The sequence below is a fragment of the Oncorhynchus tshawytscha genome, linkage group LG02 (assembly GCF_018296145.1).
Source record: "Oncorhynchus tshawytscha isolate Ot180627B linkage group LG02, Otsh_v2.0, whole genome shotgun sequence".
Lineage (NCBI taxonomy): Eukaryota > Metazoa > Chordata > Actinopteri > Salmoniformes > Salmonidae > Oncorhynchus > Oncorhynchus tshawytscha.
Genome location: NC_056430.1, coordinates 75,236,019 through 75,248,002, shown reverse-complemented (window position 1 = coordinate 75,248,002; position 11,984 = coordinate 75,236,019). Strand labels below are relative to the sequence as shown.

The window sequence follows — 11,984 nt, the reverse complement described above, 5'->3', positions numbered from 1 at the left end:
AGGCATTCCCTGAATAAGGGATGCATGCCCTTTACAGTTGCATACACCTGCTCCAAAAAGGGTAGCACAGTACTGTAGTATTTATACATATTGAACAACACAGCAATATTAAATGTATAATCACAAGATCAGAGAAACATTAGCTTGTCATTCATGCCCTGCTCTATGTTAGTCCACCTCATCATATAGAAGTAACAATTGCTTTATGAGGAAACACATTCTTTCAGGAATAGTGGTCTTTTTAAAATATTTTTTTTCACCTTTATTTAACCAGGGAGGCAAGTTGAGAACAAGTTCTCATTTACAATTGCGACCTGGCCAAGATAAAGCAAAGCAGTTCGACACATACAACAACACAGTGTTACACATGGAGTAAAACAAACATACAGTCAATAATACAGTAGAAAAATAAGTCTATATACAATGTGAGCAAATGAGGTGAGATAAGGGAGGTAAAGGCAAAAAAAGGCCATGGTGGCAAAGTAAATACAATATAGCAAGTAAAACACTGGAATGGTAGATTTGCAGTGGAAGAATGTGCAAAGTAGAGAATAGAAATAATGGGATGCAAAGGAGCAAAATAAATAAATAAATACAGTAGGGGGAGTGGTAGATGCTAAATTATAGACGGGCTATGTACATGTGCAGTAATCTGTGAGTTGCTCTGACAACTGGTTCTTATAGCTAGTGAGGGAGATAAGTGTTTCCATTTTCAGAGATGTTTGTAGTTCGTTCCAGTCATTGGCAGCAGAGAACTGGAAGGAGAGGCGGCCAAAGGAAGAATTGGTTTTGGGGGTGATCAGAGAGATATACTGTACCTGCTGGAGCGCGTGCTACAGGTGGGTGCTGCTATGGTGACCAGCGAGCTGAGATAAGGCGGGGCTTTACCTAGCAGAGACTTGTAGATAACCTGGAGCCAGTGGGTTTGGCGACGAGTATGAAGCGAGGGCCAGGCAACGAGAGCGTACAGGTCGCAGTGGTGGGTAGTATATGGGGCTTTGGTGATAAAACGGATGGCACTGTGATAGACTGCATCCAATTTATTGAGCAGGGTATTGGAGGCTATTTTGTAAATGACATCGCTGAAGTCGAGGATCGGTAGGATGGTCAGTTTTACAAGGGTATGTTTGGCAGCATGAGTGAAAGATGCTTTGTTGCGAAATAGGAAGCCAATTCTAGATTTAACTTTGGATTGGAGATGTTTGATGCGAGTCATATTCTAAGTCAGAACCGTCCAGAGTAGTGATGTTGGACGGGCGGGCAGGTGCAGGCAGCGATCGGTTGAAGAGCATGCATTTAGTTTAACTTGTATTTAAGAGCAATTGGAGGCCACGGAAGGAGAGTTGTATGGCATTGAAGCTCGTCTGGAGGGTTGTTAACACAGTGTCCAAAGAAGGGCCAGAAGTATACAGAATGGTGTCGTCTGCCTAGAAGTGGATCAGAGACTCACCAGCAGCAAGAGCGACATCATTGATGTATACAGAGGAGAGATTCGGTCCAAGAATTGAACCCTGTGGCAACTAACATACTTTTATTTCATTTAAAGGCCCAGTGCAGTCAAAAATGTGATTTTACTGTGTTTTATATATATTTTCGCAATATGTGGTTGTAGTAATACTGTGAAAATTGTGATTATTCTCTTTTAGAGTAAGAGCTGTTTGAAAAGACTGCCTGAAATGTCAGCCTGTTTAGGTGGGATGGAGTTATGGCCTACCTGGTGACATCACCATGCGGTAAATTAGTTAATAGACCAATAACAGACCGTTCCAAAACTCTCTGCCAATAACAGCTACTTTTCAGTTCCCCCTTCCCCACTCAAACCACTCCCAGACAGCCCGAGTAAAATTCTTGCTTGAGAAATTGATATTTGCTAAGAAGCTATTTTTGTTTGTTTTTGACCATTTTAATTGAAAATATACCCAGAGATGATTTGATATTGAGATAAAAACGGCTGCATTGGACCTTTAATGAAATTAAAGTAAATTGCATTGCTGACAGGAGGGACATTGTGTAAGAACTGGCCAATGAGAGACTTGTCTATGAAAGAGCCAAGTTCTCTGACTGAGCCAAAATGTGTTGAGTCCAACACCACTTCCCCCACATAAAATCGTTCCAACTCTTTCTCTCTCTCAATTTAATTCAAAGGGCTTTTTTTGGCATAGGAAACATATGTTGACATTGCCAAAAGCAAGTGAAATAGATCAAACAAGATAGAAATAAACAATCAGAAATTAACAGTAAACCTTACACTCACTAAAGTCTCAAAGGAATATGTCTATGCACAGTGTTGTAATGATGTACAAATAGTTAGAGTACAAGAGGAAAAATAAATAAACATAAATATGGGTTGATTTTACAATGGTGTATGTTCTTCACTGGTTGCCCTTTTTCTTGTGGCAACAGGTCACAAATATTGCTGCTGTGGTGGCACACTGTGGTATTTCACCTAATAGCCGTGGGAGTTTATCAAAATTTGATTTGTTTTTTCAAATTCTTTGTGGGTCTTTGTAATCGGAGGAAAATATGTTACTCTAATATGGTCATTCATTTGCCATATGGTCATACATCTCTCTCTCTCTCTCTCTCTCTCTCTCTCTGTCTGTCTCTCTCTCTCTCTCCCCTCAGGGTCTGCCTCTCATACCCTCTGTTCCGTCTCCTCCCCTTCCCCTTTGCCCTCTGTTCTGACTCCTCCCCTTCCCCTTTGCCCTGCCCATTATATTTTCTCTTCCTCTCCCACACCCCGTTCCCTCCTTTCTGTCTCTGTCCTGTTTCCTCCCTTTCTCCCCCCTCCTCCGCTTTCCTCCCCCTTTTACACTGTGAAAATTCACAGATCTCAAACGTCACACACACGCACACACATCAAACATAAGCCATCACTCACTCAGTGGATGGAATGCACTAAGGCCGGAAAACGATAAATGTATGTGTCTCAAATTGCGCCCTATTCCCTATATAGTGCACTACTTTTGATCAGGACCTATAGTAGTGCACTATAGGGAATAGGGTGCCATTCACAACGCACACATAGCAGACTATTTTTACATGCAGTGGGATGGAAATCTTGACAGTTAAATGGTTATTCCGACAAATGTTTATTCTTAGTCTTCTGGGCTGGCACCTTGCTGGATCCAAGTCCACTAGACACACAAACACACACACACACACACTTCTGGGCTGGCACCTTGCTGGATCCAAGTCCACTAGACACACAAACACACACACACACACTTCTGGGCTGGCACCTTGCTGGATCCAAGTCCACTAGACACACAAACACACACACACACTTCTGGGCTGGCACCTTGCTGGATCCAAGTCCACTAGACACACACACACACACACACACACACACTTCTGGGCTGGCACCTTGCTGGATCCAAGTCCAATGGAGAAATCATCACTTGACATGAACACTGACTGACTCACTGGATGATCAAGATGTTTTGTTTTGGGGAATGACAAGTTAGAACAGACTATGTCTATAATATATTATTACACATCTATAGGCCTACCTACAATCAAAGGTGGGGGGAAACCCAAACTAGGTCTGGGAGTGAAATCATTCTAACATGTGAAATGAGCTTTTTCAGGCGCATTCAAGGATTTTACTGGGCTACATTGGTGGGTTCCCAGAGTTACTTTTTTCGATTTCCACCTGGGAGTATAATAGAATGTGTAATGCCATAGAGATGTGTAATTCTATTAAGTGTACAGTGAGTCATATCACGGTTCAGAAGGGCACGAGACTGTCCCACAGCACGCATTGTTACTTGAATCCAATTAGAAGAATGAAAGCTATAGGCGAACAAAGGAACAGTCACACATACAGTCAACAGTCAGAGAACAAATAATAGATTGGAGTTTACTGAGTCGCAGATTTCCCCCGAGTTCTATTTATAGACGTTATGACCTCTTATCGCAGCTCTAGAAACTAGACTGACAGCTGCTGTTTAACCTCAATCGTGCCTCTTCCTAGTAAACCAAGCACATCTGCAAGCAACCAGGCCCAACGCGCAAGGTACTGGCGCTGTGCTGTTGTACCGGGGACAATTCCATATTTGGAAGCTGTGGCGATGACGATACGGCTGCGATGCTGCCGCTGTGCGTTGATGAACGCTGGGGCTAGATGGGGGAAGTGCCGCTGTGCGTTGCGGTTACGTGGCTGCGCGTTCACGTCATGGCTTTTCCACTGCGCGCCCCTGGGGAACTCACAGCCAGGGCGGATGGGCCATATATGGATGTTTGAGTGTGACGTTGGATAGAAAAAAAATATAGAGAGGGAGAAAAAAACCCAAACAGAAACTCCCTGGAAACACGGAGACAGCTACATATTTTACCACCCACAGACTTCTGAGAATTATAGTGTAACTGAACCTTGATACATATTGCAGGGATTGATAGAAAAACAACAACACTATAATAGTCCTCTAAAAGGGAACAGAGCAATATGTTTGGAATATTAGGGACATTTGATGTTGTTGTTTTCTACTGTAGGATCACTATCTGTTTTTATGTTGCTCTGACAACAATTAATGAAGTCTATTCAATTATATTATATTCTATTTGATGTCAGCTTCATATAAATTGACTATAATAAAATCGTATTCTATATGAATAGACAGGTTATATGTTATTTACTTTGATTTTGAGTTGCTTGACGTCTCACGCAGCATATTGGTGATGACATAGGCTCGCTGTGTTTCCAACAACACAGGTAGTCTGTTATGTTATTATTACAATGAATTTACTAGAATAACATCTTATTATTTTTATTGAGTTTCTTGAAATCCCAAACAGCATATTGATCTCTTCGTTTCCAACAACACGCGTAAAACATCGAATCAAATGTTATTTGTCACACGCTCCGAATACAACAGGTGTAGACTGTACCGTGAAACGCTTACTTATAACCGGTTGCTACAATAGGAGGTCGTCTAGGTTACATACATGTAATGCTGTAAGGTAGACAGCCATAGGGTATCTACTGCAGGAAACTAAGCTTGAGCAGGAAGGTCTGGGCAGGGCGTGTTTATCCTGTCACCAAGGAGGAATGAAGCAGCTCGAGGCTCATTACGTCAGAGTGGAAATATAACACCGCCCTGTTACTCTGGACTTCTCATTATCTTGTTGTACACCAGCTGGTGACAGTTGTAAACTAAGGAAGAACTCAACACACAAGTACAGCTTCATTTATAGATAGAATAATATTGTATTAATATTATCGAATAGTATTCTAAAGCTTGACGCTCTAAGTTATTGTTCCAACCGTCAACCGAACAGTGCGTAATTGACGGTTATCTACCAAGAAGAGGAACTATGGACGTGAGCGCTGAAGCCAAACGGATCATGGCAGTGTCCATTAGTAAACTGTACGCCTCCCGAGCACAGCGAGGAGGTATGAGGCTACACCGGAGCCTGCTGCTCTCCGTGGTCATGCGTTCCGCCCGGGACCTGTACCACTCCGCCTGCCTGGCCAAGGAGAGAGAGGAGCTGGGAACCGCACACTTGGTCCCGGTCACACCAGAGGAGGATGCGATGGATACTACTGCCAGTGGGGAACAAGTCGAGGTGGAGGTGTCACAGGTCAAGCCAGAGCCTGAGTCGCCGCTGACCCCAACTATCCATGAGCCCATGTCTAGTGACTCTGAGGCCACTCAGGGCGCATGCAAGACCAGGACATTTATTGGGAAGGAGACGGTAGAGGACAAAGAGAACCGGAGCCCTGTGAGCCCAGACAGGCATTCCAGGAAACGCCGGGGGAAGGCGTCCGTTGCGCCCGATTTCCTCCCCAGCAAGAGAGCGAGACTTTCACTGGAGCTGGGGGAGGAGAGGGTGCTTAGAACCGGCGGAAGGACCTGCTGCCGCGCCGGGGACGTTTTCACCACCCTGTCCCTAAACTCAAACCGGGCCATTGCGGCATTCTGAACTGTGAAAACGGCTCTGAATTGAGCTTTGTTGTTGGTAGGCTATGATCGAACTGATCTTAACCTCCGGTAACCGGTGGAGAGGCCGGTTTAAATCCAGGTTTAAAGGACGGGTCAGTAGGAAGTTGACCTACATTGGCGAGCCCGCGGGACAATGGGATTATTCGGGCCAGGGTGCGATATCTCCGCCCTCACGGGGACCAGGTTAGGCTACACCCTAGAACTGGGTCTCAGCCGTGTCTCGACGAGAACAAGAGAAAGAAGAAACAGAGAGAGAACAAGAGCAACTCACAAACTAGAACGAGACCAGACTCGAACAGACCTCAGTGACTGTGTTTGGAAAGTTTGAGGAAGTGGTGGATAGCTCGTGGAGGGATGACTCATTGAGAGGGATGACTCATAAAACACCAAACGGATAACAGATGATTAAAGTTGACGTGTCAACGGTCAACACACAGAGACACACCAGGAAATAACCCACTCTGCTGGGTAAAACTATAAAAACAACAGGGGAGGGCACACAGTCACCCACTGGACTTTGATCAATGACTATGAATGGGACTGTGCTAGAGACTGTACTGAAATGGTGCTCAACAAACAGTGTCAAATGATATACATAACATATAAACAATGTTCAGTAGTAACACCAGTCTCACCTGTTCAATATGCTGCACTGACAATGCAAATGTGATAATAACTACAGAGAAGTAGCCTACGTGAAATGTTGTATGAACTGTGAAATAAGCTGTTTTATATATAGATTGTTATTTTATTTTTACTATGACCTCAAATTTATATCAGAGTTGTAATAAACTTTTTAAAACTGTATTTAGTTGTTGATCTGGTTTTCTATTTCTCTCTCACCTAATAGTATTGAAAAGCTTGCACACACACACACGTCTCATTTATCTGGGGCAAATAGAGATAGCTGATAGACAACACAGAACCACACAGACATTTCCCAATATGTGGTCCAGGTCCGCATTAGGCAACACTCCTCGGGCTCAGATGGTTATAATAAGAGTAAGTAGAGCCACTGTCACACACACACACACACACACAGACACACACACAGACACACACACACGCACCAATATCCGGTGGATTGTGACATAAATTCTGATTCACTTCCTCTCATAACCTTAACTGACAGTTGCATGAGGTTTATTGGGAGTTATGTAATACATAAATAGCTGGAGCCGTTCATTTGGTTTGCTCAAGGACTCTAAATTGTGTAACAATCCTGAACCATCATTCATCATGACCAACTAACTCCCAGTGCATTGACAAAATGCACTCTTTCCATGTCCTATTTATCTCTATAGATCAGTAGGCCTTACTACCATAACGGATGGGTTGAAATCCGTATACAGTATGTAAGCCGACTATAGCCACATCAGCATGTGTTGGACTATATATGGAATATGGTGCCACCTCAGATGTACACTATGATGTGAAGTGCAGTTGTAATGCTACGGAGAGGCATGGACAGTGACGTGGTTTATCTCCCAGCCAGCCGACGGCTATAATAAGATCTGCAGTGGCGCGTGGTCTCATCTCTGGGGTGAGGGAGGGGATGATGTACGCATCAGGATGTGATGTGCATCATTATTACACCGCCCACCCTGCCTTTCTTCTCATGGATAATATAAAAGGAGTATGCATGCAGTGATGTACACTGAGTGTACAAAACATTAAGAACACCTGCTCTTTCCACGACATAGACCAGGTGAATCCAGGTGAAAGCTACGATCCCTTATTGATGTCACTTGTTAAATCCACTTCAATCAGTGTAGATGAAGGGGAGGAGACAGGTTCAAGAAGGATTTTCAAGCCTTGAGACAATTGATAAATGGATTGTGTGTGTGTGTGTGTGTCATGATTGCTTTACCACTCACCATTCCTCTTCTTCGCTCCCTGATGACTGTGTGTCAGTGTGAGTTAATATGACTATGATATAGTAACAGTATGTGAGTTAATATGACTATGATATAGTAACAGTATGTGAGTTTATTACTATGATATAGTAACAGAATGTGAGTTAATATGACTATGATATAGTAACAGTATGTGAGTTTATATGACCATGATATAGTAACAGTATGAGTGATGATATTTATGAGTTAATATGACTATGATATAGTAACAGTATGTGAGTTAATATGACTATGATATAGTAACAGTATGTGAGTTAATATGACTATGATATAGTAACAGTATGTGAGAGTTATGATATAGTAACAGTATGAGATATATGATATAACAGTATGTGAGTTAATATGACTATGATATAGTAACAGTATGTGAGTTTATTACTATGATATAGTAACAGAATGTGAGTTAATATGACTATGATATAGTAACAGTATGTGAGTTAATATGACCATGATATAGTAACAGTATGTGAGTTTATTACTATGATATAGTAACAGTATGTGAGTTAATATGACTATGATATAGTAACAGTATGTGAGTTAATATGACTATGATATAGTAACAGTATGTGAGTTTATTACTATGATATAGTAACAGAATGTGAGTTAATATGACTATGATATAGTAACAGTATGTGAGTTTATATGACCATGATATAGTAACAGTATGTGAGTTTATGTGACTATGATATAGTAACAGTATGTGAGTTAATATGACTATGATATAGTAACAGTATGTGAGTTAATATGACTATGATATAGTAACAGTATGTGAGTTAATATGACTATGATATAGTAACAGTATGTGAGTTTATTACTATGATATAGTAACAGAATGTGAGTTAATATGACTATGATATAGTAACAGTATGTGAGTTAATATGACCATGATATAGTAACAGTATGTGAGTTTATTACTATGATATAGTAACAGTATGTGAGTTAATATGACTATCATATAGTAACAGTATGTGAGTTTATTACTATGATATAGTAACAGAATGTGAGTTAATATGACCATGATATAGTAACAGTATGTGAGTTTATATGACTATGATATAGTAACAGTATGTGAGTTTATATGACTATGATATAGTAACAGTATGTGAGTTTATATGACTATGATATAGTAACAGTATGTGAGTTTATATGACTATGATATAGTAACAGTATGTGAGTTTATATGACTATGATATAGTAACAGTATGTGAGTTTATATGACTATGATATAGTAACAGTATGTGATGTGAGTTAATATGACTATGATATAGTAACAGTATGTGATGTGAGTTAATATGACTATGATATAGTAACAGTATGTGAGTTAATATGACTATGATATAGTGACAGTATGTGAGTTAATATGACTATGATATAGTAACAGTATGTGAGTTTATATGACTATGATATAGTAACAGTATGTGAGTTTATATGACTATGATATAGTAACAGTATGTGAGTTAATATGACTATGATATAGTAACAGTATGTGAGTTTATATGACTATGATATAGTAACAGTATGTGAGTTAATATGACTATGATATAGTAACAGTATGTGAGTTTATATAACTATGATATAGTAACAGTATGTGAGTTAATATGACTATGATATAGTAACAGTATGTGAGTTTATATGACTATGATATAGTAACAGTATGTGAGTTTATATGACTATGATATAGTAACAGTATGTGAGTTTATATGACTATGATATAGTAACAGTATGTGAGTTATATATGACAGTATGATATATGATAAGTAACAGTATGTGAGTTTATATGACTATGATATAGTAACAGTATGTGAGTTTATATGACTATGATATAGTAACAGTATGTGAGATATAGTAACAGTATTAATATGACTATGATATAGTAACAGTATGTGAGTTAATATGACTATGATATAGAGTATTAGTTTATATGACTATGATATAGTAACAGTATGTGAGTTTATATAATATGACTATGATATAGTAACAGTATGTGAGTTAATATGACTATGATATAGTAACAGTATGTGAGTTAATATGACTATGATATAGTAACAGTATGTGAGTTAATATGACCATGATATAGTAACAGTATGTGAGTTTATATGACTATGATATAGTAACAGTATGTGAGTTAATATGACTATGATATAGTAACAGTATGTGAGTTAATATGACTATGATATAGTAACAGTATGTGAGTTAATATGACTATGATATAGTAACAGTATGTGAGTTAATATGACTATGATATAGTAACAGTATGTGAGTTTATATGACTATGATATAGTAACAGTATGTGAGTTAATATGACTATGATATAGTAACAGTATGTGAGTTAATATGACTATGATATAGTAACAGTATGTGAGTTTATATGACTATGATATAGTAACAGTATGTGAGTTTATATGACTATGATATAGTAACAGTATGTGAGTTTATATGACTATGATATAGTAACAGTATGTGAGTTTATATGACTATGATATAGTAACAGTATGTGAGTTTATATGACTATGATATAGTAACAGTATGTGAGTTTATATGACTATGATATAGTAACAGTATGTGAGTTTATATGACTATGATATAGTAACAGTATGTGAGTTAATATGACTATGATATAGTAACAGTATGTGAGTTTATATGACTATGATATAGTAACAGTATGTGAGTTTATGTGTTTGCCGTTGCACCATGCTAACTGTGTTGTCTTCTTTGTACAGTGGTGACTTTGTGCGCACATATGTGACAGATAGAGACAGAATGTGTGTTTATGTGAGTAAGTCTATGAGTATGTATGAATCCTAACAGTTTGCACAGTGACTGACTGTGACTGTGTGTGTGTGTGAGTGACTGTGCAGGGTGTATGAGCTCATGTGAGTGTGTGTATATGATATGTTCTTTGTGTGGTGATTTTGTGTGATGTAGATGAGTGCCAAGGCAGGCAGGCAGTTGGGAGGAGCAGAGCGGGAAGAGTGAGAGAAACAGGAAGTGATGCGTAGAGGCGAGGGGGGCGCAGTGGTGGAATGCGTAGGTGGAGTGTATTTTAAGACTCGACTGCTGCAGGGCAGAAACACTCAACACATCTGGAACTGTGGGACTGGGAGGGGGAAGGGAGATGTGTGTGTGGTTCATGCCACACTCTTAGAAAAAAAGGGTACCAAAAGGGTTATTCGGCTGTCCCCCATAGGGTAACCTCTTTTGGTTCCAGGTAGAACCCTCTCTTTCACATACTCGCTCGCAGTCTCTCCTATCAATAAATATCTTCTCCCCTGTGTCTCTCTCCCTTTCTCTCTCTCTCTCTCTCATTCATTGTCATATACATGCACACACACATTTAGTCTCTCCTTCTATCAATAAATCTCCCTCTCGTTCTCTATCACATATTCAAAGTAAAAAAGGTTATATCTAGAACCTCAAAAGGTTTCTCCCTGGAACCAACCAGGGTTCTTCAAAGGGTTCTCCTATGGGGACAGCCGAAGAACCCTTTAAGGTTCTAGATAGGACCTTTTTTTTATTTTCAATTTGAGAGGGAGAAAGAAAGAGAGATTTATTGATAGAGGGAGATATTCTGAATGTGCGTGTGCATGTACAGTATGAGAGAGGGAGGCAGGGGGAGAAGAGATCGATTTGTTGACAGGACAGATTGTGAGTATGTGAAAGAGAGAGTAAATGACCTAGAAGATAAGAGAGAAAGAGTGAGTGGATAAAGCTGTGGAGACTTTATGTTCTATGACTATGTGACATCACTCGTGGCTTCCCCCGCTGTGCTGTGAGTGTGTGTGTGTGTGTGTGTGTGTGTGTGTGTGTGTGTGTGTGTGTGTGTGTGTGAGTACACTGAGGTAATTGTCCGACGAGCGCCTACGTAGGAGGAAGGGAGGGGGTAGACTGGAGAGGGAGAGAAAAGGGACAGGAGAGCAGGAAGGACATCACAGGATGATAGAGGGAGAGGGGGAGGAAAGGAGGGATGATGTCAATTAAACGTGAGGATAAGGAAGGAGGAAGAGAGGGAGGGTGTTGGGTGGGTGGGGGTTGTGGAGTTACACATCAAAAGGTGGTTGGGGATGCCTCACTGAATGGGTGTGTTTGTGTGCTGCACAATGTGAGGAAGTACCATACTCTATAG

General features: G+C 40.2%; 1 protein-coding gene across 1 annotated transcript; it reads left to right on the top strand.

Annotated features, from left to right (window-relative positions):
• Positions 1 to 5,111: 5,111 nt before the first annotated feature.
• ier2b (immediate early response 2b) lies at positions 5,112 to 6,752 on the top strand. Its single transcript, XM_024407167.2, has one exon. It carries the CDS (start codon positions 5,317 to 5,319, stop codon positions 5,923 to 5,925), a length of 609 nt encoding a protein of 202 aa, XP_024262935.2. The 5' UTR covers positions 5,112 to 5,316; the 3' UTR covers positions 5,926 to 6,752.
• The last annotated feature ends 5,232 nt before the right edge of the window (positions 6,753 to 11,984 follow it).